A 24,401-nucleotide genomic window follows, 5' to 3' on the forward strand; every position below is an offset into this window, starting at 1 on the left:
TTTTCTTTGATGGAAAATAATAAATAATTTTTTAAATGTCTATGTTTCCAAATTTTAGATAGGCTCCTTTGTAAGTATCAAAATTTATTATGAATATTTTATCTAAAGAAAGTTGTATTTCCCCCTCCCCCAAAAAAGACTACTATTTCTAATTCAAGGAGCACTTTGCGTCTCAGTACTTTTCCAAGCATCAAGATCTCATTTTTGAAGCAATAAAAGTACTGATATTTATTTACTGAGGGAGGGAGTATCTTGTAGTCAAAAGAGCACTGACTTTTGAGACTAAGGATGCCCCAGAGTTCAAACTAGTATTCAGTTATCCACAATTTCACCCAGGTCTGCTTAAAAGTTGTGAGAAAATTAGCCCAAAAGTGTGTGAAATGAAATATGAATGATTCTGTCTGAAAGAGACAAAGTGAGTTGAAAAAGAAGTGAAATTATTCCCTAGCAAAAAAAACAAAAAAAAAACCTTGTAGGACATGTATAACCTGTATCGAGTTGCTTGCCTTCTCAATGAGGGTGGGTGGGGAGGGAGGAAGAGAGAAAATTTGGAACCCAAAGTTTTAAAAACAAATGTTAAAAATTGTTTTTACATGCAACTGGGAAATCAGATATACAGGCAATGGGGTATAGAAATCTATCCTGCCCTACAGGAAAACAGAAGGGGAATGGGATAAGAGAAGGGTGAGGGGGTGGGAATAGAAGGGAGGGCAGATTAAAGGAAGAATTGCACTCAGAATGCATGCCATCTTGGGGTGGAGGAAGGGACGAGATGGGGAGAAAATCTGGAACTCAAAATCTTGTGGAAGTGAATGTTGAAAACTAAAAATAAATTAATAAGAGAATTTAAAAAAAAAACTTGTAGGCAGTAAGGTCCTGAAACTCCTTCACACACACACACACACACACACACACACACACAGAGACATTTTTAATCATATATAAAATGAGGAAGTAGAACATGATGTCAATGAGAACTTCCTGTTCTAACATTCTATGGTTTAGCCTGCATAAAGCCAAAAGATTTTTCCTCCCAGAGGGAGTTTAGTGTCTTTCTAGGGTTCTTGGAATGAAATTTCATTAAGACATTTAGAAGAAATACTTTTTCTTAGATTGCTCCAAGGTATTTTCACAGGTCTAAAGAGGAACTGGCTGTTTACTTAGAAGTGATGAGAAACTTAGAAGGAAGTGACTAAGTTTAGTCTTCATGATAGACAATGAAGGCCAAAATCTGGATAGACATAGGCACTCTGGATTTGGGGAGAGATGATTTCAAAGTTCAGAGGAAAAATAAGAATTCTTCTTATTTTACTATGGAAATTCTATAGGAAAAGCCAGTCTAAGAGGAGTAGCATGCTATTATTTGATAAGAAAGGCAGTATGGGGTAGTGGATAGAATGCTAGATTTGGAGCCAAGCATTCATCTGTAGCTTCTTAACATGGTCATACTTCCCCTCAGTAACAATAGCTCTAATCTTTTCCTCATTATCCTCTTTTCCCCACCCCTTTCTTCTTCAGTCCAACCTATCTAACCACTCATGAATCCGTATAATATAGTTTGGAAGATATCGGTGACTCCTTGGCCTACATGATAACTCCAAAAGCCTTAGCCTGAAATTTTCCCCAACTCTAGCACACAAAGGTTAATACCTTTAATTTTAATACCTTTAATAAGGAGGCAATGGAAGTATGATCCTTATAGTTTCATCAGGACCATTATCACCTGTATTTAACCTGAGCTAGTTCTTGCCTAGGCCTTTATCACCCCAAACATTAGCCTGATAAGAAAACTCACCTTTCTTACAAATACTTCTTCATTCCATGTCTGTATTTCTTCTATGGCATCATTCATCATTTTTTCTTTATATATATTGATCTGTTCTTTTTCAATTACTTCTTCCTTACTAGACAGAAGGAGGCATTTGCTCCCTCTTGCTCTTCCACGACCTGTAAGATAGGATATGCCATTTATTATGTTTTCAGACTTTAAAACCACAGAATGCCATCAGAAAAGAGGGAATAAAGGACAATGCCCACAGGCTTATTTTGCTGTATGGGACAAACACGCTCCCTATTTCCAATTTGGGAAAATAAAAAATCCTTAGCTTGGCCTTTATGGACCTCCCCATATGGTTCCAACCTGCCTTTCTAGCCTTACTTCACATTATTCCTTTTGATACATTCTACATTCCATCCAAACTAAACCACTAGCTGTCCTCTTATGCCAACATGGCACTTCCTGCTGCTTGTCTAGGCTACTTCCTGTGCCTGAAATGCACTTGTTCTTCATCTCCACCTGTCTTTTTTGCTTTCATCTCTTCCAGTAGCACCCATCTTCAAGGTTAATATTGTTCTTTCCCTCCTCAAATAGTCCTGGAATATTATGTTGCTCCTTTGTTCCCATCACTAAGTACCTTGTATTTTGTTTATCTGTGTGTGTGTGTGTGTATTTGTGTGTGTATTCCTGTCTAGAATTTTATTTTATATGTATATATATGCAGATATACAAAAACATAAATTTACACATAAAGAAGTATATGTATATTCACACATATACAAAGATGTACATATATTCACACATATATACACACAGAGATCTACATATACATATATTCATACAAAACACACACACACACACACATTATATCTCCCTCACTAAAATATGAGTTCCTATAGTACCAGCAGGAAATGTACCATATTTTAGGAGGTAGCCACGTGATGCAATGGATAGAGAGGTGGTAAGCCTGAAGTCAGGAGGACCTGAGTTCAAATCTGGTCTCAGATGCTTACTAATGTGTGACCCTAGGCAAGTCACCCATTCTCTGTTTGCCTCAGTTTCCTCAATTATAAAATGAGGATAATAATAATACCACCTGCCTCCCAGGTTATTGTGAGGATCAAATGGGATAATAGTTGTAAAGCATTTAGCAAAGCATGGTATATAAAAGCTTATTGCATTTTTCACCTTTTATTTCTATTTCTAGCACAGTAGTTAAATGTTGTTGGGCTGATTTGTTGGGGGGGGGGGTTGGGGAGATACATAGTCTAGATTATATAATATGTACTTTCATTAGTGTAGGCTGTCTTCCTCTACCAATGCAGACTATCACCTTCTCCACATCTTACCTCTTAGAGAGTTCTATGAGGCCCTGAGATACCTGCCTTGCTCTGGTCACCTAGCCAGAATCTGTCAGAGACTGGACTTCAGCCAAGGTCTTCCTAACTCTGAGGTGCGCTCTCCCCCACTATTCCATGCTGCCTCTCAGTTTTGATGCACAGCAGACACTTCATGTTTCCTGACTTGCATCACTTCCATGGCAGTATAGGGTATGGGGAAGAAGAGGCAGAAGATCCAGCCCCATCATTTAACATGTAATCCTCAGCAATTCCCTTAACCACTCTGGGCTTCAGTTTTCTCCTATTTAACACGCAGGGGTAAAACTAGATAATTTCTGAGGTCCTTCCCAGCTTTAAATCCAAACGAACTTCCTAACAGCTAAAGCTCCATAAAAAACAGAATGAGCTGTCTGATGATGTACTGACCTCTCCGTTTGAGATACCTTAGCAGAGCCAGGATTATCCCCTATCACAGATGCAAAAGGAACTTATGTTTCCCGAGAAGATGGCATTTTCCAACCCAGACCATAATTAAACTATATTTTGTCATATCCCACCCTATGTATTAAGATTCCCTATGGCTCAGAAGGCAGGGACAAGAGCTAGAGTGAAATATAGAGCATGACACATGCATAAAAAGCATTTGTTAACTGCTTATTTTGTGCCAGGCTTTGTGCTAAGTACTGGGGATAACAAAAAAAAGCAAGAGGAACAAGAGAGGATAAGTCAGGGTTTCTTTTTTTCCTTTTTCATTTACACGCTATAAAAAAGTACCTTTAGTTGTAAAAGTTTTCCAGAATGTTGTGTATGTTCAGCACAGAGATGGCTGGAAAACACTGGAATACATGACCCCTAAATTCCTTACAACTCTGGGATTCTTTTTATTTAGAAAGTTTGGATCATATCACAGTTACAGTCCTACAAAGTAACTAGTTAGGTTAAAATCCTACACTTGGGTTCTTCCTCGCAATCAATTAACCAATGGTTGAAGTACAGGATAGCTAGACAAAATTGATATGAAAAATCATACGGGGATTTTACTGGACTGCCAACTGCCAACAGTGTGACATAGCAGCTAAAAAAGTCATTTTGATTTTACGTTGCATCAAGAAGGACGTAGTGTTTAAAATGAGCAAGGTAAGAGTCTCACTGTAATAATGAGATCATATCTCTCCTATAAGTTGCGCTTTGGGGTGCCATATTCTAAGAGGGATATTGACATTTTCCATAATAGTTGCAAACACTCCATTTAATGCCTTATTTAATCTCTTTATTTAATGCCTTACTTGATTTTGTTACTCAGGAAATCAGTGAACAAATTACTTCTGTGGTTGTCATGTGATTATCATGGAGTCCCTTATGAACTTAACATATGTGTGGGTGAAACCTTTCTGGAGGAAAGCCTTTAAAGCTGAATTCTGGCATACTTAGTCAATTTTTTAAAGTAAACAACAGACAACAAACACTGTGGCACATTGTATTCTCTATATCTCTCAGTCAACCACGTAATAAGATGTATTACAAAAAAATAGTCCACAAAATCTTGTCTAATCTCTTCTCATGTTTTCATTAAGTCAGCACTAGTTAGTGACAAAATAACAAATTTTGGAAGAATTAGTTAAATCATACTAAAGAACCTTGAACAGTCTGAAGTACGGCAAGGACTAGCAACAAAAAAAAATTACTAATTTATAAATTCTTACTGTCTAGGTTAGTTTGGCTAGAAATTAGAGCATGTCAGCTTTGTGATAAATGTCCTCAATACCTTCCATGACCATTGGATCATAAACCTGGATGTTGTCAAGATAGTTTTTTAAAAGGCAAAGACTGAGACAAACACAAAAACTGTAGAGATTAAGTCTGTTCTAAGCAGTAGAATTAGTTGGTAGAAACACTGAAAACAATGACACCAAAGTTTCTCTGACCTCTGGTTTGAATCATCTTGATGACGTTGCCAACATATTCATACAAAATGACCAGATTGCATTGTGCAATGTCAATGCCTTCATCAGCAACTGAAGTGGCAATCAGAATCTTGTTCTCTCCACTGGTTCTGAATGTATCCAGTACACCCTTCTGTGATGGGAGAGTCATACCTGTGTCACAGTGTTAGAAGTCAAAGAACAATAATGGAGTAAAGAAAGGTCAAATTTGGAATCCCATGAAACAGACAAATAAAAATTGACCATCATAACTGAGAAGACCCAGTTATGATAATGGTGAAGTGCTCAAAAAGAGGAGGGGGACAGAGGATACTAAGAATCACATAGTTCTTAGACAATCTACATTGTTAATTCAACTCTTGAAATCTTAAATGTGAGCCTTTTTGTCCAGTAACTGAGTTGAAGCATCATTTTAGGAACTAAACCACATCCATATTGACATTTATAAGTCCTGTATGAATGGAAAAGAAGGTAGACTGGCTATGTGGAGAGAATGATTTATGAAAGATTGGCAGCTTGAGTGGAAAGTAGTACATTGTTACCCCTATATATTAGATCATAAAGAGCTGAAATGGACTGGATTCTTTGTGAACCTGAGCAAGTTACTTGGCATCATTGGGCCTTAGTTTCCTAAGCTGGAAAGTGGGGAAAAATCCTTGCAGAACACTGCTCAGATGGAGTCACAAGCGTGATGTAGTATCCTAAGCAGATCACAGGACCCAGCTGAGGAAAGTACGCAGAGACTATCTAGTACAACCCTTTCATTTTGCAATTGAGGATAATGAGTCCTGTGGAGGTTGCGGTCACAACAGCAATAACAATAAACAATAGCATTTATATAGCACTTTAAGGTTTAGATAAGCTTATTCCTTCCACTTAACTGATAAGCAACTATAAAGCAATTCCCATCTATTCCCTTAGCAACTGCATATAAGGAACTGAGTTTTCTCATTGATGAAGAACAGAGGTTTCTTAACCTGGGGTCTGTGAACTTGTTCTTTTAAACACTTGGATAATTATATTTCAATATAATTGTTTCCTTTATAATTCTGTATATTTTCTTTTATTCATTTAAAAACATCATTCTGAGAAAGGGTTCGTAGGCTTCATGAGACTTCCAAAGGGGTCCATGACACACATAAAAAAGTTAAGAACCCCTGGTGTAGAGATTAGAAGGCTCTTTCAAATGTCTTCACTGGAGTTGATGGTGCCCACATATAAGTTTTGAGTTTATTCCTCCTACATTTCCAGTTAAGGTATCAAGAATGGTCTCATTAGGTTAAGATGATTTTTTTTCATCAACATAAATAACAAATATTAAACATCAATTATCTGCAAGGTCCTGGGGGAGGGAAGGTAGAGAGGCTGGAAAGGTCATCTGAATTTCAAGATTCGGAGTTTATCTTGTAGGTTAGGAGTTATCAATCTTTTCAAGAGTTAGATCTCTGTTTCATTTCTTGTAGATCACATTTAACTAGTTAGGAACGAAAATTATTTAATGAAAAGGAGTAACATCAACTGATTTTTGGTCAGATTAATTTGTAATCTAGTTTGAGTATGAAAGAACTACCACCACAAAATAATAAAAAAAGAATGTTGCAAAATTACATGAACAAACTGTCCCAAAAAGGAGAATTATAAGAAGACACAGGTGCTGTCTTTGCAGAGGTGGGAAAGGGGAGAGCTATAAGGTCTATAAGTGTGGATCATTACATGTATTGTCAGATTTTTTTCAATGTATTGACCAGTTTTGCTAATTCTTTTTCTCTTCTTCCTCTTTTCTTCCCCTTTTAATGTTCATAAGGAATAGTTTACTAAGAGAAGGGAATGGAAAAGATGCAGAAGGAAATTAGATGATATAAAAATAAGAAATATCAATAAAATTATTTTTAAAATAAAGTTAAGGACATACACTTATTCATTCTCACTCTAAAGCTATTCTAATATAAAATACCTGTATTCTGATTTCTTTTGCCACGTCCAGTCAATACAACAGGTTTTAGATAGCTTAGTTTGGGATTTTCTTCCATCCATTTCTTCAAAGCCTAAAGGACAAATTATCCATTAGTAATTATTTTCAGAGAAGAGCCTCAACCATGTTGGGTAGCCTAGTTGACAGAGCACCAGACTAGAATCAGAAAGACTTGAGTTCAGAGATTGCTTTTGGTTTTTGTTTGTTTGGGGTTTTTTGCCTTTTTTTGTATCCCCAGTGCTTAGCACCAGTGCCTGACACACAGTAGATGCTTAATAAATGCTTGTTTACTTAAAGAGTAAAATAAAACTATATGCCATAAAACAATAATGAGTAATAATAATTAGCCATCTTGTACTTCAAAATAAGTAGGGAAATGTACCTTACTTTTTTCACTGGAGAGGTAGGGACTAAAGAATATGGACATATTCTCAGATGTGACTTTAGTTTTAACTTCTTTTTTTCTTTTCTCCTTTGTTACAAGAAAAGCCTTACTACTGGGGTTTGGGGAAAGGAGAAGGAGTATATATGCAGAAATTATTGTTATATACAAGCAAAAGGCATCAATAACAATTAAACTTTAAAAATTGAATTTTAAAAAATTAAATAATGTAGCTAGCTCTCCATTCTGAAAAGAAAAGTAATTTCCTTAATGTGTCACCAAAGACATACCATATCAATAACATAAACAAGCCCTGACAAAATTTTACCAAGGCAAAGCCAGTTGACTGTGAGGGGAGGAAGAAGGGGAGGATGGTTTGGTTTTTGGTGGATCAGTTGGTTTTTGTTTTGTTCTTCTTTTTTCTAACTACTTCACAGAACACCACTAATGAATATTTTTGATCCCTCTTATGGACAGGATCACAGATTCAGACTTGGAAGGGACCCAAGAGGTCAGTTACTCTTGTTTTTGTTTTTATTTTTTTTGTGAGGCAATTGGGGTTAAGTGACTGGCCCAGTGTCACATAGCTAGTGTCAAATATCTGAGGCCGGATTTGAACTCAGGTCCTCCTGACTCCAGGGCTGGTGCTCTATCCACTGTGCCCCTGAGATCAGCTACTCTTTGTTGTTCAGTCATGTCCAACTCTTCGTGACCCCATTTGTGGTTTTCTTGGCAAAGATACTGGAGTGGTTTGCTATTTCCTTCTCCAGCTCATTTTACAGATGAGGAACAGAGGCAAACAGGTTTAAGTTACATATCCAGGATCACATAGCTATTAAGTGTCTGAGTCCAGATTTGAACTCAGGAACATGAGCCTTCCTGACTGCAGGCCTGACCCTCTATCCACTGCAACCACCTAGCTGCTAGCTACTCTAGCCCCCTCATTTTACACTTGAGGAAATTGAGACCCACAAAGGAGGCCTGACTTTGCCTAAGGTTACATGGGTAGTAAATGACAGAACCATTAAAACCCAAATCTTCTGACTCCACATCCACTGTTCTTTCTATTTCCACAGAGTATTCCTTTCCAAAGTTTAGAGAAACATGGCTTACATCTGCCAGAGCTCTTGTCTTCACAAATAAAATGGTCTGGGTCTCTGGGTTTTGGTGATACTGTTCTTCCAAGATGAAAGTGAGCTCATCCAACTTGAGATTCTCATTTCTTGGATCTGTTGAAATATCTTCTAGTTCCTGAATCTTTTCTGGAAAAACAAAGCGGGGGGGAAGGGGAGATACACTTTTTTTTTATTAAGGCCTTCTTGGACTCATCAGTAATTAGATCATACTTTAATAGATGTAGCTCAAAAGTTGGCCCTCTCAATCTCTGGCCAGGGTTTAGGCTAAGGAATGTGAGAGCCCTTTGAAGACTATAGAGAACTATATAAAACAAGCAGTTATTGGAGGAACTCAATATATGAAGACTATTTCCTCTGCTGGATTAATTGAGCTCAGTATTTCTTTTTTTTAACAATTTTATTAATTTATTTTGATTTATCAACAATCACTTCCATATGCTTTTGAGTTTAAAATTTTTCTCCCCCTTCCCACCACCCTCCCCAAGATGCAGCACAATCTGACATAGGCTATACATTTACATTCCTGTTAAACATATTTTCACATCAGTGAAGTTGTAAGTAAAAATTAACACCAATAGAAGGAACCATCAGAAAGAGGAAACAAAACTCAACAGAAGAGAAAAAAAATGATAGCAATTCGACTTCCATAGTTCTTTCTTTGGATGTGGACAGCATTTTCCATCACAAGGCCTCTGGAAATCTATCAATATTAGTCATCGTAAAATGTGGCTGTTATTGTGTTCTCTTGGTTCTGCTCACTTCACTCAGCATCAGACTGTACAAGTCTTTCCAGGTTTTTCTGAAGTCAGACTGTTTGTCATTTCTTATGGAACAATAGTATTCCATCACATTCATATACCACAACTTGCTCAGCCATTCCCCAATTGATGGGCCTCCTCTCAATTTCCAATTCTTTGCCACCACAAAAAGAGCTGCTATGAATATTTTTGTACATGTGGGTCCTTGAGCTCAGTATTTCTTTAGGAAGCTTGGTAGTATGGTGGGACTTCATGGTCAGAAAGAAAGAATTCAAATGCAGTGCCAGACAGTGGCAGTTTGACCTTAGGCAAATGACCTAACCTGCCTCAGTTTTCTCATATTTAAAATGGGAATATTAATAGGATATACCTCTCAGCTGTTTTAAAGATAAAACAAAATATTTGTAAAGTGCTTTGCAAACTTCATAATACTATGTAAATGCTAGCAGCTACTACTACTACTACTTCTATATCCTTTTTTCATGAAAAATATTTCTATATCAGTTATGTTGCATATAAAAAGCAAGAAAAAGAAAGTGAAAAAGTATGCTTTAATCTTCACTCAATTCATCAGTTCTCTCTCTGCACGTGGAGACTATTTTTTTATCATGGGTTCTTTGGAACTGTCTTGGTTCATTGTCTTGATCAGAATAGTTAAGTCTTTCACAATTGATCATCATCACTATATTACTGTTACTGTGTACATTGTTTTGGTTCTGCTCGCTTCACCTTCCCAGGTTTTTCTGAAACCATCCTGCTCATCATTTGTTATAGCATAATGATATGCCATAATAATCATGTACCACAACTTGTTCAGCCTTTTCCCAATTGATGGGCATCCCCTCAATTCTTTGCCACCACAAAAAGAACTACTGTAAATAATTTTGTACATATAGATCATTTCCCTTTTCTTTGATATTATTATATCCTTGTATTTTAATCTCCTCAAAGTATTAAGTGACTCAAGCAATGTATCATAACCTACACTTGGCAAGGCATTATTTCTATAATCTGCTACTATTTCACTATAAGTTGAAATGTTCACTAGAGATCTTCTAATTCTTTCTCATATCTTCATTATTTTATTAATCCTAGTCATATTTCACTGATCACTGCCAAGAAAGATGTGGGTTTTGTTGTCTTTGGATTTGAGGGGTTTTTTTTGTCCAGACCTAGCATTATACTGAAGAAGTAAATTTCCAGAGAGAAAATTCCTTCTACTAATATAGATCTGCACCTGCTCTGTAATTTTTAACCTTAGAGAGTTGTCTGGGAGCATTTAGAGGTTCATTGATTTTCCCAGGATTACATAATAGATGTTAGGCCTTGAATCCAGCTCTTCCTGACTCTGAGACCAAATCCCTAACCATTCTGCAATATTTCATTTTGACACCAATTTTATGTGTCAGATACATTCATGACTTACTATGGTATTTGGGAAATGTAGAGCACTGGTCCCCAGTCTTCTCCATCACTGTTCTTCTCCACTAGAATCACCTACCTTTAAACTGATGAATGAGGTATTGCTCAGTCTCATCAAATGATTCTGCTTCTCTGAAGAATTCTTTCAAGTATCTCACAGCATCTTGGATTCGAACATCTTCACTGATGATGAGGGCATCATTATATTTCTATTTAGAATTAAAGATGAGGAATCACTAAGAGTAAATATTTATAAGTTAAAACAACTTGAGGTTTTACCTCACAACCAAGCAAATTGGCAAAGATATGAATAAATTCTGGAAAGCCAATGGAAAAAAGCCAGGCATACTCATGTGGTTTATGAAGTGATGAATTGGTCCAACACCAATCATTCATATAATTTATGAAGTAGTGAACTGATCAAACCATTCTGGATAGTCTTTGTAAATTATACTAAGAAAACGACCAAAATATTTATAGCAGCACTTTTTGTGATAGCCAAGAACTAGAAACAAAATGGATTTATGTTGGTTGGGGAGTGCCTAAGAAAAGCATGGTACATGAATGTGACAGAATATTACTATTCTGTAAGAAATAATGATCTTGTCCAATCCCTGATTTTACAGAAGAGTAAAGTGACTCCTTTGGCAGTATAGAGTATATATGGATGTCTTCTCAGAAGGATGATTTCTACATTCATAATTGAAGGAAATGCTAAATTTCATCTAGAGATTAATGAAAATAAAGATGCAAATTTTTCAGACACTTAAGTTCATGGACCCTTTAAAATTTATCCACACTTGCTTAGGGGACCATGAACTCCAGGTTAAGAATTCATGGATCAGATGACCTTTGCAGTTCTAAAACACTACAACAAGAGGCCAGTTAAAATTACACAGCAGAAAACAGTGGTAATCAAATTTGTATACTCTACTTCTAGCAGCATTCTTTGGATTTGGAGTAGGACTGGAGAAGGCAGATATGGATGATTCAAAGCTAGAGGCTGGCACAAGGAAGGGGAGAGGGAATATTAAATACAAGCTGAAGTTTAGCTCTACATATAGTCGAAGTTGAATGAATATTTGTTGAATTGAATCTAAAGGAATAGAAGTCAAGGTAAGGCAATAAAATGTCTGATAATGAAGTCCAGATTGGGTAAGGAACTTAATTGAGTCAAATGTAGGAGTGTGTATGTGTGTTAATGTACAAAGTCATATGGAAAGGCTTCAATGATGACTGTTTTGATGAAAAACAGTTATAGGGTAAGAGGAATGGGGTAAGGGGATTGGGACTGATATAGAGATTGTGGCCATAGAGAATGGCCATTAAATTAAGTTCAGGATTTCAGCAGTGGAACAGTGTTGTGGGATAAAGTCCAGGATGTGGCCACATTGTTGGGTAGCTGGAGATTATCAAGTATCTAAGAAGGTCTTTATAAGGTAAAAAGGCCAGGAGTACATGGGACCTCTTTTTTTCTAAAGACTAGATCAGCCACCAAGCCCCTAACATCACTCCATCTAGTGTCATTCAGGGAGGCAGGTTGGATGCCAACTTTTTGCTTGCTGTCAGGGACCATAGGTCACATCAGAGTCTATCAACTTATTCTTATAATTGACAACTGCTATTCCAACAAGAAAAAAACCCAAGCCTGGTTGATTGATGAATCCCACAAAGGTACAAGATTCCTCCTCCTTTTTGCATCACTAGAAATAGAGACCTCACTGTGCCAATATCATAAAAATGACAAGGCTACCAAAATTAATTTTCATATTTAGTGTTACACCAATCAAACTACCGATGGTAAACTTTACAGAGTGAGATAAAAGAATAACAAAATTTATTTTGAGGAATAAAAGATCTAGAATATTTAGAGAAATGATGAAAAAAAGGTGTAATAATGAAAGGAGAGAATTGGACTTCTGGGAGCCAAGATGGTAGAGTAAGCAGTAAGTCACTCTCACTCTCCCTTATTGACCTCTAACAACCCAGAAAATATCATCCTATGAAAAATCCTGGAACAGCAGAGCCAGCAGAAAGATAGGATACAGCAGTCTTTTAGCCTGGGAGACTTGAGGAATTAACAGAAAAGGTCCCTCTCTCTCTCGTGAAAGGGGAGCAGTACAGGACTGGAGATGTCCTGGCAAGCCCCACCTCAGCAAACCAGCAGGAGATCCTGAGCCCGAGAGGTACTGCAGACTCCAGCTTGGAGAACCACCATGTGAACTGGCAGGCAGGTGTCCTCTAGCAGCCCAACCTCCCTGTACTTCAGTGCAGCCCAGGTGAGTAGGCAATCTCCAGAAGCCAGACCTCCAACCCCACCCCCACCCTGAGAACTATAGGATAGCCCTGAGAAAGTACAGGTGAACCACACCTAGCCTCAGCACGTGCCAGCTAACACCACGAGAACCCCAGCTCAGCACCAGGTGAGCTGCTAGATCCCCATAGACACCAGCACACAAAGACAGTGACCAGGTCCTTGGCCCCCAGCACAAGAAGCTTGGGACAGTACCCCCATACTCCAGCAGGAGAGCTCAACTTTAAAAGCCAAGAAATAGGCAAATGTGATCAAAAAGCAGAAACAAACAATGACCATAGATTCTTTCTATGGGGACAGGGAAGAGCAAAACACAAATTCAGAAGAGGACAATGTTGTCAATATACTCACATCTGTAAACCACAAAGGGGAATATGAACTGGTCTCAAGCCCAAAAAGCCTTCTTGGAAGAGCTCAAGAAGGATTTTAAAAGTCAAATAAGAGAAGTAGAAGAAAAATTGGAAAAAGAAATGAGAGGTATGCAAGAGAGAGTCAACAGCTTAGAAAAGGATGGACAAAAATTGACTGAAGAAAACAAGTGCTTAAAAAATACAATTGGCCAAATGGAAAAAAAGTACACTGAAGAAAACAACTCCTTAACAAGAATTGGCCAAATGGAAAAGGAGACACAAAAACTCACTGAAGTGAAGAATTCCTTAAAAAGTAGAATTGGCCAAATGGAAAAGGAGATACAGAAGTTAACGGAAGAAAACAATTCACTAAAAATTAGAATTGGGCAAGTGGAAGCTAATGACTCTATGAGACATCAAGAATCAGTCAAACAAAATCAAAAGAATGAAAAAATAGAAGGAAACATAAAATACCTCAATGGAAAAACAACTGACCTGGAAAATAGATCCAGGAGAGATTATTTAAGAATTATTGGTCTACCAGAAAGTCATGATGAAAAAAAGAGCCTAGATAACATCTTTTAAGAAATTATCAAGGAAAACTGCCATGAGATCTTAGAACCAGAGGGTAAAATAGTCATTAAAAGAATCCACTTATCACCTTCTGAAAGAGATTCCCAAAATGAAAATGCCAAGGAATATCGTAGCCAAATACACGAGTTATCAGGTGAAGGAGAAAATACTGCAAGCAGCCAGAAAGAAACAATTTAAATATTGTGGAACCACAGTCAGGATTATGCAGGACTTTGTAGCTTCTACATTAAAAGACTGGAGAGCTTAGAATATGATAATCCATCAGGCAAAGGAGCTTGGATTACAACCAAGGATCAACTACCGGGTGAAATTGAGCATAATCTTCCAGGGGAGGAAATGGACATTAATGAAATAGGGGACTTCCAAACCTTCCTAATAAAAAGACTAGAGTTCAACAGAAAATTTGATCTTCAAATACAAGACTCAAGAGAGGCATAAAAAAGTAAACAGGAAAGAAAATAAAACCATGTTATTCAATAAGGGCAAACTATCCACATCCCTATAGGCAAAGATGATACTTGTAATTCTTGAGAACTATATCTTTATTACGACATTTAGATAGGGTATACATAGACAGAAAGCGTGAGTATAAGTTGACTTTGATGGGATGATTGAAAAAAAAACTAATACAGAGGTGAAATGGGATTGTACTGGGAAAAGAGGAAAGGAGGAGGCAGAAAAGGGTAAATTATATCATATGAAGAGGCCTATTACAGTAGAGGGAAAGAAGGGAGGGAGATGAGCATTGTTTGGACCTTACTCTCATTAGATTTGGATCAGAAGGAATAACATAGTTAGTTATAGAAATCTAACTTACCCTATAGACGTAGGAGGGGAAAGGGGAAAGAAAAGAGATGGGGCTGAAAAAAAAGAAGGGCAGATTGAGGGAGGCAGTGGTCAAAAGCAAAACACTAGGGGGAAGGAAAGGGAGAAAGGAGAAAGAAAAACATAAACAGGGGGAAATAGGATGGAGACACAGTAATCATAAATATGAATGTGACTGGGATGAACTCCCCCATAAAATGGAAGCAAATAGCAGATTGCATTAAAAACCAGAATCCTACAACATGTTGTTTACAAGAAACACATATGAAACAGAGAGATACACACAGAGTAAAAATAAAAGGCTGGAATAGAATATATCATGCTTCGGCTAAAGTAAAAAAAAAAAAGCAGGGGTAGCAATCCTTATCTCAGACAAAGCAAAAACAAAAATAGATTAATTAAAAGAGATAAGGAAGGAAATTACATCCTGCTAAAAGGCACCATGGACAATGAAGTAATATCATTACTAAATATATATATGCACAAAGTGGTATGGCATCCTGACTCTTAGAGGAGAAATTAAGGGAGTTAAAGGAAGAAATAGCAAAATTATAGTAGTGGGGGACCTCAACCTCCCCCTCAAATCTAACCACAAAATAAACAGGAAAGAAGTTAAGAAGGTGAATATAATTTTAGAAAAGTTAGATATGGTAGACCTCCATAAAAAACTGAATGGGGATAGAAAGGAATATACCTTTTTCTCAGTGGTACATGGCACCTACACAAAAATTGACCATTTATTAGGGCATAAAAACCTCACAATCCAATGCAGAAAGGCAGAAATATTAAATGAATCCTTTTCAGATCATGATACAATAAAAATTACATGTAATAAAGGGCCATGGAGAGATAGACTAAAAATTAATTGGAAATTAAATAATCTAATCCTACAGAATGAGTGGGTCAAACAATAAATCATAGAAACAATCAAAAACTTCATCCAAGAGAATGACAATAATGAGACAACATACCAAAACTTGAGGGATGCAGTGAAAGTGGCTCTTAAGGGAAATTTTATATCTCTAGATGCTTACATGAATAAAATAGAGAAAGAGGAGATCAATGAATTGGACATGCAACTAAAAAAGCTAGAAAAAGAACAAATTTTAAATCCCCAATTAAATACCAAATTATAAATTCTGAAAGCCAAAGGAGAGAGTAATAAAATTGAAATTAAGAAAACTGTTGAAAACTAATAAAACAAAGAGCTGGTTTTTATGAAAAAACAATAAAATAGATAAAGTTTTAGTTAATTTTATTTTAAAAAGGAAGAAGAAAATCAAATTGCCAATATCAAAAAATGAAAAAGGTGAATTCACCACCAATGAAGAAGAAATTAAAACAATAATTAAGAGATATTTTGTCCAACTGTATGCCAATAAATTTGACAATCTTAGTGAAATGGATGAATATTTACAAAAACATAAATTGCTCAGGTCAACAGAAGAGGAGACAAAATATTTAAATAACCCCATTTCAGAAAAAGAAATTGAACAATCCATGAACAAACTCCCTAAAAAAAAAAATCTCCAGGGACAGATGGATTTACAAGTGAATTCTATCAAACATTTAAAGAGCAATTAATTCCAATACTATATAAACTCTGTGGGAATATAGGTGAAGAAGGAGTATTACCAAATTCTTTTTATGATACAAAATATGGTGCTAATACCTAAACTGGGAAGAGTCAAAACAGAGAAAGAAAATTATAGACCAATTTCCCTAATGAATATAGATGCTAAAACTATAAATAAAATATTAGCAAAGAGATTACAGCAACTAATCTTGAGGATAATACACTATGACCAAGTAGGATTTATACCAGGAATGAAGGGCTGATTCAATATTAGGTAAACTATCAGCATAATTGACCATATGAACAAAAAACTAACAGAAATCATATGATTATCTCAATAGGTGCAGAAAAATCTTTGACAAAATACAACCCCCATTCCTATTAAAAACATTAGAGAGCATAGGAATAAATGGAGTCTTCCTTAAAATGATAGGTAGCATCTATTTAAAACCCTCAGCAAGCATTATATGTAATGGGGATAAGCTAGATGCATTTCCAGTAAGATTGAGGGTGAAATAAGGATGCCCACTATCACTGTTATTCAGTATTGTACTAAAAATGTTTGTTTTAGCAATGAGAAGAAAAAGAAATTGAAGGAATTTAGAAGAGGCAAAGAAGAAACAAAGCTATCACTCTTTGCAGATGATATGATGGTATACATAAAGAATCCTAGAGAATCAAATAAAAAACTACTTGAAATAATAAACAACTTCAGCAAAGTTGTTGGATATAAAATAAACCCAGATAAATCATCGGCACTTCTATATGTTAATAACAAAGCCCAACAGCAAAGAGAAATTCCACTTAAAGTTATGGTAGACATTATAAAATATTTGGAAGTCTACCTGCCAAAGCAAACCCAGGAACTCTATGAACACAATTACAAAACACTTTTCACTTTTCACAGGATAAATTATATCACATGAAGAGGCCTATTATAGTAGAGGAAAAGAAGAGAGGGAGATGAGCATTGTTTGAATCTTACTCTCATTAGATTTGGATCAGAGGGAATAATATAGTTAGTTATAGAAATCTAACTTATCCTATAGGACGTAGGAGGGGAAAGGGGAAAGAAAACAGAAGGGGCTGAAAAAAAGGAGGGCAGATTGAGGGAGGCAGTGGTCAAAAGCAAAATACTAGTGGGGAGGGAAAAGGAGAAAGGAGAAAGAAAAACATAAAGGAGGGAAATAGGATGGAGAGTAAGACACAGTAATCATAAAGTCAGATCTAAATAACTGGGAAAATATCAATTGCTCATGGGTAGGCTGAGCTAATATAATAAAAATGACAATTCTAAAAATAATTAACTTATTCAGCACCATGCTGATTAAACTACCAAAAATTATTTTATAGGGCTAGAAAAAATAATAACAAAATTCATCTGGAAGAACAAAAGGTCCAGAATATCAAGGGAATTAATGAAAAGATATGGAAGGGAAGGTGGCCTATCTGTACCAGATCTTAAATTGTATTATAAAACAGTAATCACCAAAACTACTTGACACTGGCTAAGAAATAATATGGTGGATCAGTGGAATAGGTTTGGTACACAAGATACAATAGTCAATGACTATAGTAATCTACTATTTGATAAATCCAAAGACTCCAGCCTCTGGGATAAGAACTCACTATTTAACAAAAAACTGCTGGGAAAACTGGAAAATAGTATGGCAAAAACTAGACATAGACTAATATCTTATACCCTCTTCCAAAATAAAGTCAAAATGGGTACAAGGGTGCAAGATCAAAAGAATGAGCTAAAATAAATACACAAATAAATATTTGTTTGTTTATTTATTTATTCATAGGGAACAAAATGGAAGGCGAGAACCAAGTATCATAAAATAAAGTCTAAGATTCCAGAAAAAGCCACAATGAAGAGGCAACACGGTACAGTGGAAAGAGGACTGACTCTAGAATCAGAGGATGTTGATTCGAATCCCATCTCTGACACTTACTATCTGTGTGACTTTGGGCAAGTCACTTAATCTCCTTGGACCTCAGTTTCCTAATTTGTGAAATAACAAGGTTGGCCTCAGAGTTACCTTGCAGCTCTAGACCCATATTCCTGTGATAACCCTAAAAGACAGCTTCTGCCTATCAGCTGTTTCTGGGCCAAAGGAAACCCAAGAGGCCTAACTTACTCTACTCTCTGAATAGCCCAATGTAAGCATGATCCCCTCACCTCCTACAAACTTTATTTAGAGGTCCTTGGGAATCAGGGCACAAAGTTAGCCTACGTTGTAAGCTCAGTGATAGTTCACCCAGTAAAACTATGACAAATAAGGCACTTACCCGTAAATTTGAAGTATATAGAAAAAGCTCTTTACAAATCTTTCTTTCTTTATTTTTGTCCTCCATTTGCAATAGCATGCACTTTTTGTGAACATCAATGATCCATTGTTCATATTTCTGGGTTCCAAAGACTCTATTCTGAATTTGAGATAAATTCTCTGGAAACCAAACAAACATAGTTTAGCACTGTTCATGAATTGCCAAATCACTTTATCAACCTCGCTTCCACTTCTGTTTCCCTTAAATTTTAGCCAATGGGGGCACTCAGACTAACCTGTGATTATGAGCAGATCGCTTCCTTTCTCTGTGCCTCACTTTCCTCATCTTTAAAATGAGACAGCTGGACCAGATAACCCTAAGGCTCATCCAGTTATAAATCAATGACCCTGAGAAATGCCCTGACTTCAGAGGTTTTTTCTGCTGACAACTAAAGCTACTGAGGGAAAATATTTAAAATGCTTTTTTTAAAAAATAATGACTGACTCAGTCCTCAAGGAGAGGGGAGAGTAAAATAAGAATAGGGTGATGAGAAATGTTGTAAGGGGAAAAAAAAAACATTGAAGTGGGTTTTTGTTTTATTTTGTTGGAGTCATAAGATCTGTGTTCAAATCAATTGCTCTCTCTCGGAGGCAGCTAGGTGGCGCAGTGGATAGAGCACCGGCCCTGGATTCAGGAGGACCTGAGTTCAAATCCGGCCTCAGACACATAACACTTACTAGGCTGTGTGACTCCATGCAAGTCACTTAACCCCCACTGCCCAACCAAAAAAAAAAAACAACAACAAAACAAATCAAATCAATTGCTCTCTTAATTACTCTCTGAGTAATCTTCCATGTTAGAGACTTTAGTTTCTTTCACCCTAAAATGAAGGCTTAGACCGGATGATCTTTAAGGCCCCTCCTAGCTTCAGATTTTATTATCCTGCCTTGCCTACCCCTAGTCCAAGGTATGACTGTATACAAATAATTACAAAACAATGTAGTATATGATAAGTGTCATTTCAGCAGTGTAGAAAAGAGTTGGCTAAGAGGCAGCAAAATTCTGGTCCACAGAGTTAACAGATAATGATGGTACCATACTATTCTATTAAAGTTAAAGCACCAATACTTCCTTTCTTTTAGCAGTCAACAACTACACAAATATAAAGTTTCGTGTTGCTATCATTTGTAATCACATTATTAGGTACTTTTGCTTAAATTTCATTTGAGGAATGTACATTACAGATGGCACTTAATTGGATGTGTTTGGAAGCATCACAACACAAATCAACTATTTTTAAGTGTTGTGCTCCTGCTAGACCCATGCTCAAAAGAGAGTCCCTATACATCCCAAAATATTCATAACAGCACTCTTTGTCGTACAAAGAATTGAAAACAAAAGTAGATGTCCATCAAATGGAAAATATCTAAATAAGCTATGTCACATGAATGTAACAAACTATTAACTGCCATAACAAATGAGGAATGTGAAGAATTCAGAGAAGTATGGAAAGACTTATAAGACTGACGTATAAATCAACAGAATCAGGAAAATAATATTGTACAATGATTACAACAATATAAATGGAAAGAACAACGAAAGAAATTCAATGCTGTGTAATTATAATGACCAAGTTTAGCCCCAAAGACGAGATGAAAACGTACCTCCCTCTCACTTTTGCAGAGGAGAGAGAACTATGGGTGCCTAACTATCAGCCCTCAATGATATGTTGGTTAGACTTATTGAATCACTTGCAGCTTCTTTTTATTCTTTGTTTGCCAGACATGGCTCAGTGGGCAGGGAACAGGGGAGGGATATTAGTTGATAATGAATTACACCCAAACAAAAGAGCTAAAAAAAAATTAAGTATTAATGGAAATCCAGAGAAGGGAGAGATAGATACAATTCCTGCTTCAAACTGTAGAGAATCAAGGAAAGCTTAGGAGTGGGGAAAAGGGAAGGAAGAACAATTTCTCTATAAGACCCAGATCAAGGGCTAAGATTTTAATAGTTGGAGATGGTTTTGGGGTGGGTGGCAGTTGGAACATTCCAGCTAGAGAAAACATGAAGAGTAAAAGTAGGAAAACATGCCAGTTGTATTTTCTGAAGATAAGTTAGACTAGTTTAGCTGGTATAAAGAATTCCCTAGCTGCAGGGATTTATGGTCTCTAAGGTCCTGTCCAGCTCTATAAATGATGCTTCTATAAGTAGGAGAGGAGTAGGTGATAAAGCTAGGTAAGTGCCAGACAATGGTCCATGTGCCTGGACATGCTGGAGAGTGGTAGACTTGGAGATAAGAAAACCTAGGTTCAGATACTGCTTCTGACAGTTACTGTTGGTGTGACCATAGATAAGCCATTTAACCTCAGTTTTCTCATTTGAATGGGCTGAACTAGATAAGCTTTAAGTCTCTAAATCTATGAATATGTGAGAGGGAGAGGAAAAATGGGATTTAGGGCAGTGGTAAAGATGTTAGCTTTGAAGAAAAAACAGAGAAATATGAAGTTTCTGGCTTACTTTATCTAGAAAATTGGACCACTTGGAATTGACTATGGGTTTGCCAAGTATGAACAATGAATGATACAGCACAAAAATTATATAAGTAGGTCATATGTAAACATGTATATTTTGTGTGTTGGAGGGGGGAATTTAAGACATTCACTCACCTAGTTGATATTCTGGGATTAGATCATATTCTTTAAAAGTCTTTTCTATCAGATTCTCGGTCTCTTCCATCAGCTTAGAAATCACAAATTTAAATTTGTTGACAGGCTGTGATTCAACTTTCCTGAACACTAGAATCATGAGAAGAGAATAAGCTTAGCCTGCTTAGAATGTGTTAGTTCTGATCCAGTTACATACCTTTATACAAACCATGTAACCTCCTTAAGCCTCCATTCCTCTAAATAAACATATATCTCAGTCTATGTCACTGACCAATCAATAAGCATTTATTAAGCACCTATCTGCCAGGCACTACATTAAGTGCTATTTAGATATAGATATGGATATAGATATATATAGATGTATAGATAGATATAGATATAGATAGATACACACATATAAAGAGTGAAATTATACTTACAAGGAGCTCACATTCTAAAAGAAGAGACAAGTATATCTGTAAGTGTATACAGCACAAACATAAAGTGAATAAATACATATACAAAGTAGCCTGATACAAGATAGTTCAGGTAGGGAGAGTACCTGCAGTTGGGGGAGGGGAGGAGTCAGAAAAAGCTTCACACAAAAGCTTGATTTCCATCTTAAAGGAACAGAGGGCTTCTATGAGGTGAAAGTAAGGAGGGAATGCACTCCAGGTATGTGGAATGGCCAGTGAAAAGTCACAAACAGGAAATGGATTGTTGGGGGGGGGGACATAAAGAAGGCCAGGTGGGCTGGCTCACAGAGTACAGAAATCAGGGAGGAATAGATAGAAAGATTGGTTGGGAGTAGGTTTCTATTTTATTGTAGAGGCAGTAGAAAGCCAATGGAGTAGGGAAGTCACATAGCCAAATCTACATAAGGATAATTACTTTGGTAACTATTGTAATATTCTGGGCAAGGTGTGAGGAGAGATTGAACTAAAGTGATAGTTATATGAATAGAGAGATCAGATCGTGAAATACGGTAGAAGAAACAGTAAGATTTTGCAACTGACTGGTCATGTGGGGTGAGGAAGAGTGAGAAGTCCAGAATAATGCCAAGGTTATGAACTTGAGAGTGTGAAAAGATGGTGGTGCCTTCAACAGAAATTGTGAAGTTTGGAAGAGGATGAGGTCTTGGGGAAAAAAAGATAGTAAGTCCAATTCAGGACATTGAGTTTAGGATATCCAATGTGAAATTTCCAATAGACAGTTTGTGAAATCAAACTGAAGCTTAGGGAAAAGACTGGGGCTATATGTGTGTGTGTGTGTGTATACAAGCATATCTATATATATGTATTAAGGGTACCAAGAGAAAACACATTATACATACTCAAAAACTAGCCTGCCTGGCTTTGATGGTCCACCCTAATCTATACACACTCTATTCTTCCAACTTTATTTCCCTCCTACCCAATAAACATCCCATTACAGACAGGTTGGTCTCTTCTCTGCGCTTGGGTCCCTTTGTGCCTTTGTCCATACTGTACACATAATGGGTCCTGTGGTGGGAGAATTCAAGTGCAGTGGTTCCATTGTTCCCTATCTCATCCTCTGTAAGACTTTATACTATCCTTCAAGGTCTTGTTCTGATATCACCTCTATTATAATGCCTTTCCTGACTAATCCAGTCTACTTAAGTCTTCCTGTTCTCTACGTACAATAGGGTCCAATCAAAGGCTAAATTGTCTCTAATTATCTTATATGTGTTCATTTTGCTTCTTCAGTGAGTATAATTTTGAGTATATTGATGGTGTTACATATTTCTGTACCTCCTACAGCCCGTATCACAGTCCCAGTACAGACCTGTGGATCCAACAAATTCAACAAACATCCTTTCACTCCCTACTTTATATGCAAGACATTGTGCTAAGAGCTGGAGATAAAAGAGTTGAAAAAAACAGTTGTTTTGCCCTCAAGGAGCTTATTTATAAAGAATCACAGAGGTAACTTCAGAGTTGGAAGGGACTAGAGAGGCCACTAAGTCTAATCCATACCTAAAAAAGATCCCCTTTCCAATATACCTGGGAAGTGGTCATTTAGTCAAAGCATCAAGTGATACAGAACCCTCCATAGCTCCAGAGATGCCCTGTGGTACTGTGGGGGAGCCCTAAATGCTGAGTATTTTTTTCCTTACACATAGACTAAATTTACCTCCTTGCAACTTATACTCACTGCTCCTTTTTTCTTTCTGGGACCAAACAGAACAAATATTCCTCTTCCCCATAAGTCCTTCAAATAACCTGAAGACCTTTTCAACTTTTTAAACCAACATCTTAACATCTTTCACAATTGTCTTAAGTCTTCTCCTCTCCAGGACAAATACCTCAGTTCTTTCAACTAATCTGAATATAGCATACTTGCTGACTCAATCCAAGTCTCTTAATTCTTTCTACCTGTTATACAATTTGTTCTACTTCCGATCACTCAACCCTACTTCCTCTTCTCTTGACTGTGGGCAAACTCCCATTTTTTCTAAACTTCATTCTCACTGCTTCTCTCTAACTATAGCAGACATCTGGCTCTTCCAACTGACATTGTATTCCCCACATTGATTTTCCATGGAAGTCTCATTTTCTGTTCTCCCTGATTCAAAAGGAAAGGAAAAGGAGTCAGCTTTCTTTTTCAAATAGGATGTTTTCCTGGCCACTAAACACTGTTTCTTGTCATTTGGAATTCACAATATCTGCTTATGACATCCTTCTGCCAATGATATCCTGCCTCTGAGGCAGACAGGTGGTGCAATGAATAGAGCACCAGGCCTGGAGTCAGAAAGACCTGAGTTCAAAACTGGCCTCAAATATTTATTAGCTGTATGACCCTGGGCAAATCACAACCTTTGTCTCAGTTTCATCATCTGTAAAATAGGATAATAATAACATCTATCTTCCAGGGTTGTTGTGAGGATCAAATGAGGCAGTAATTGTAAAGTGCTTAGAATAGTGCCTGGTATGTAAATGGTATGTAAATACTAGCTATTATGATTATTCTGCCAATGACATCTTATCTCCGAGGCAGCTAGGTGATTGCAGTGTATAGAGCCTGGAGTCAGGAACACCCGAGTTCAAATCTAGTTTCAGACACTTACTAGCT

The 24,401-nt window shown here is 36.8% G+C and overlaps 1 protein-coding gene across 2 annotated transcripts in view; it reads right to left on the reverse strand.

Moving 5' to 3' along the window:
- The window catches only part of RIGI (RNA sensor RIG-I), an 87,699-nt gene that overhangs the window by 9,978 nt on the left and 53,320 nt on the right, over window positions 1–24,401 (reverse strand). For both annotated transcript variants that reach the window (XM_020976230.2, XM_020976232.2), the window contains 7 exons: window positions 21,330–21,458; window positions 18,685–18,842; window positions 10,810–10,939; window positions 8,528–8,676; window positions 7,015–7,105; window positions 5,043–5,213; window positions 1,796–1,947 (listed from right to left, as the gene is read on the reverse strand). In XM_020976230.2, the coding sequence (XP_020831889.1) occupies window positions 1,796–1,947; window positions 5,043–5,213; window positions 7,015–7,105; window positions 8,528–8,676; window positions 10,810–10,939; window positions 18,685–18,842; window positions 21,330–21,458 (980 nt within the window). The remainder of the gene's footprint in view (window positions 1–1,795; window positions 1,948–5,042; window positions 5,214–7,014; window positions 7,106–8,527; window positions 8,677–10,809; window positions 10,940–18,684; window positions 18,843–21,329; window positions 21,459–24,401) is intronic.

Source organism: Phascolarctos cinereus, unplaced genomic scaffold, assembly GCF_003287225.1.
Source record: "Phascolarctos cinereus isolate Bilbo 61053 unplaced genomic scaffold, phaCin_HiC Scaffold_4;HRSCAF=312, whole genome shotgun sequence".
Taxonomy (NCBI): Eukaryota; Metazoa; Chordata; class Mammalia; order Diprotodontia; family Phascolarctidae; genus Phascolarctos; species Phascolarctos cinereus.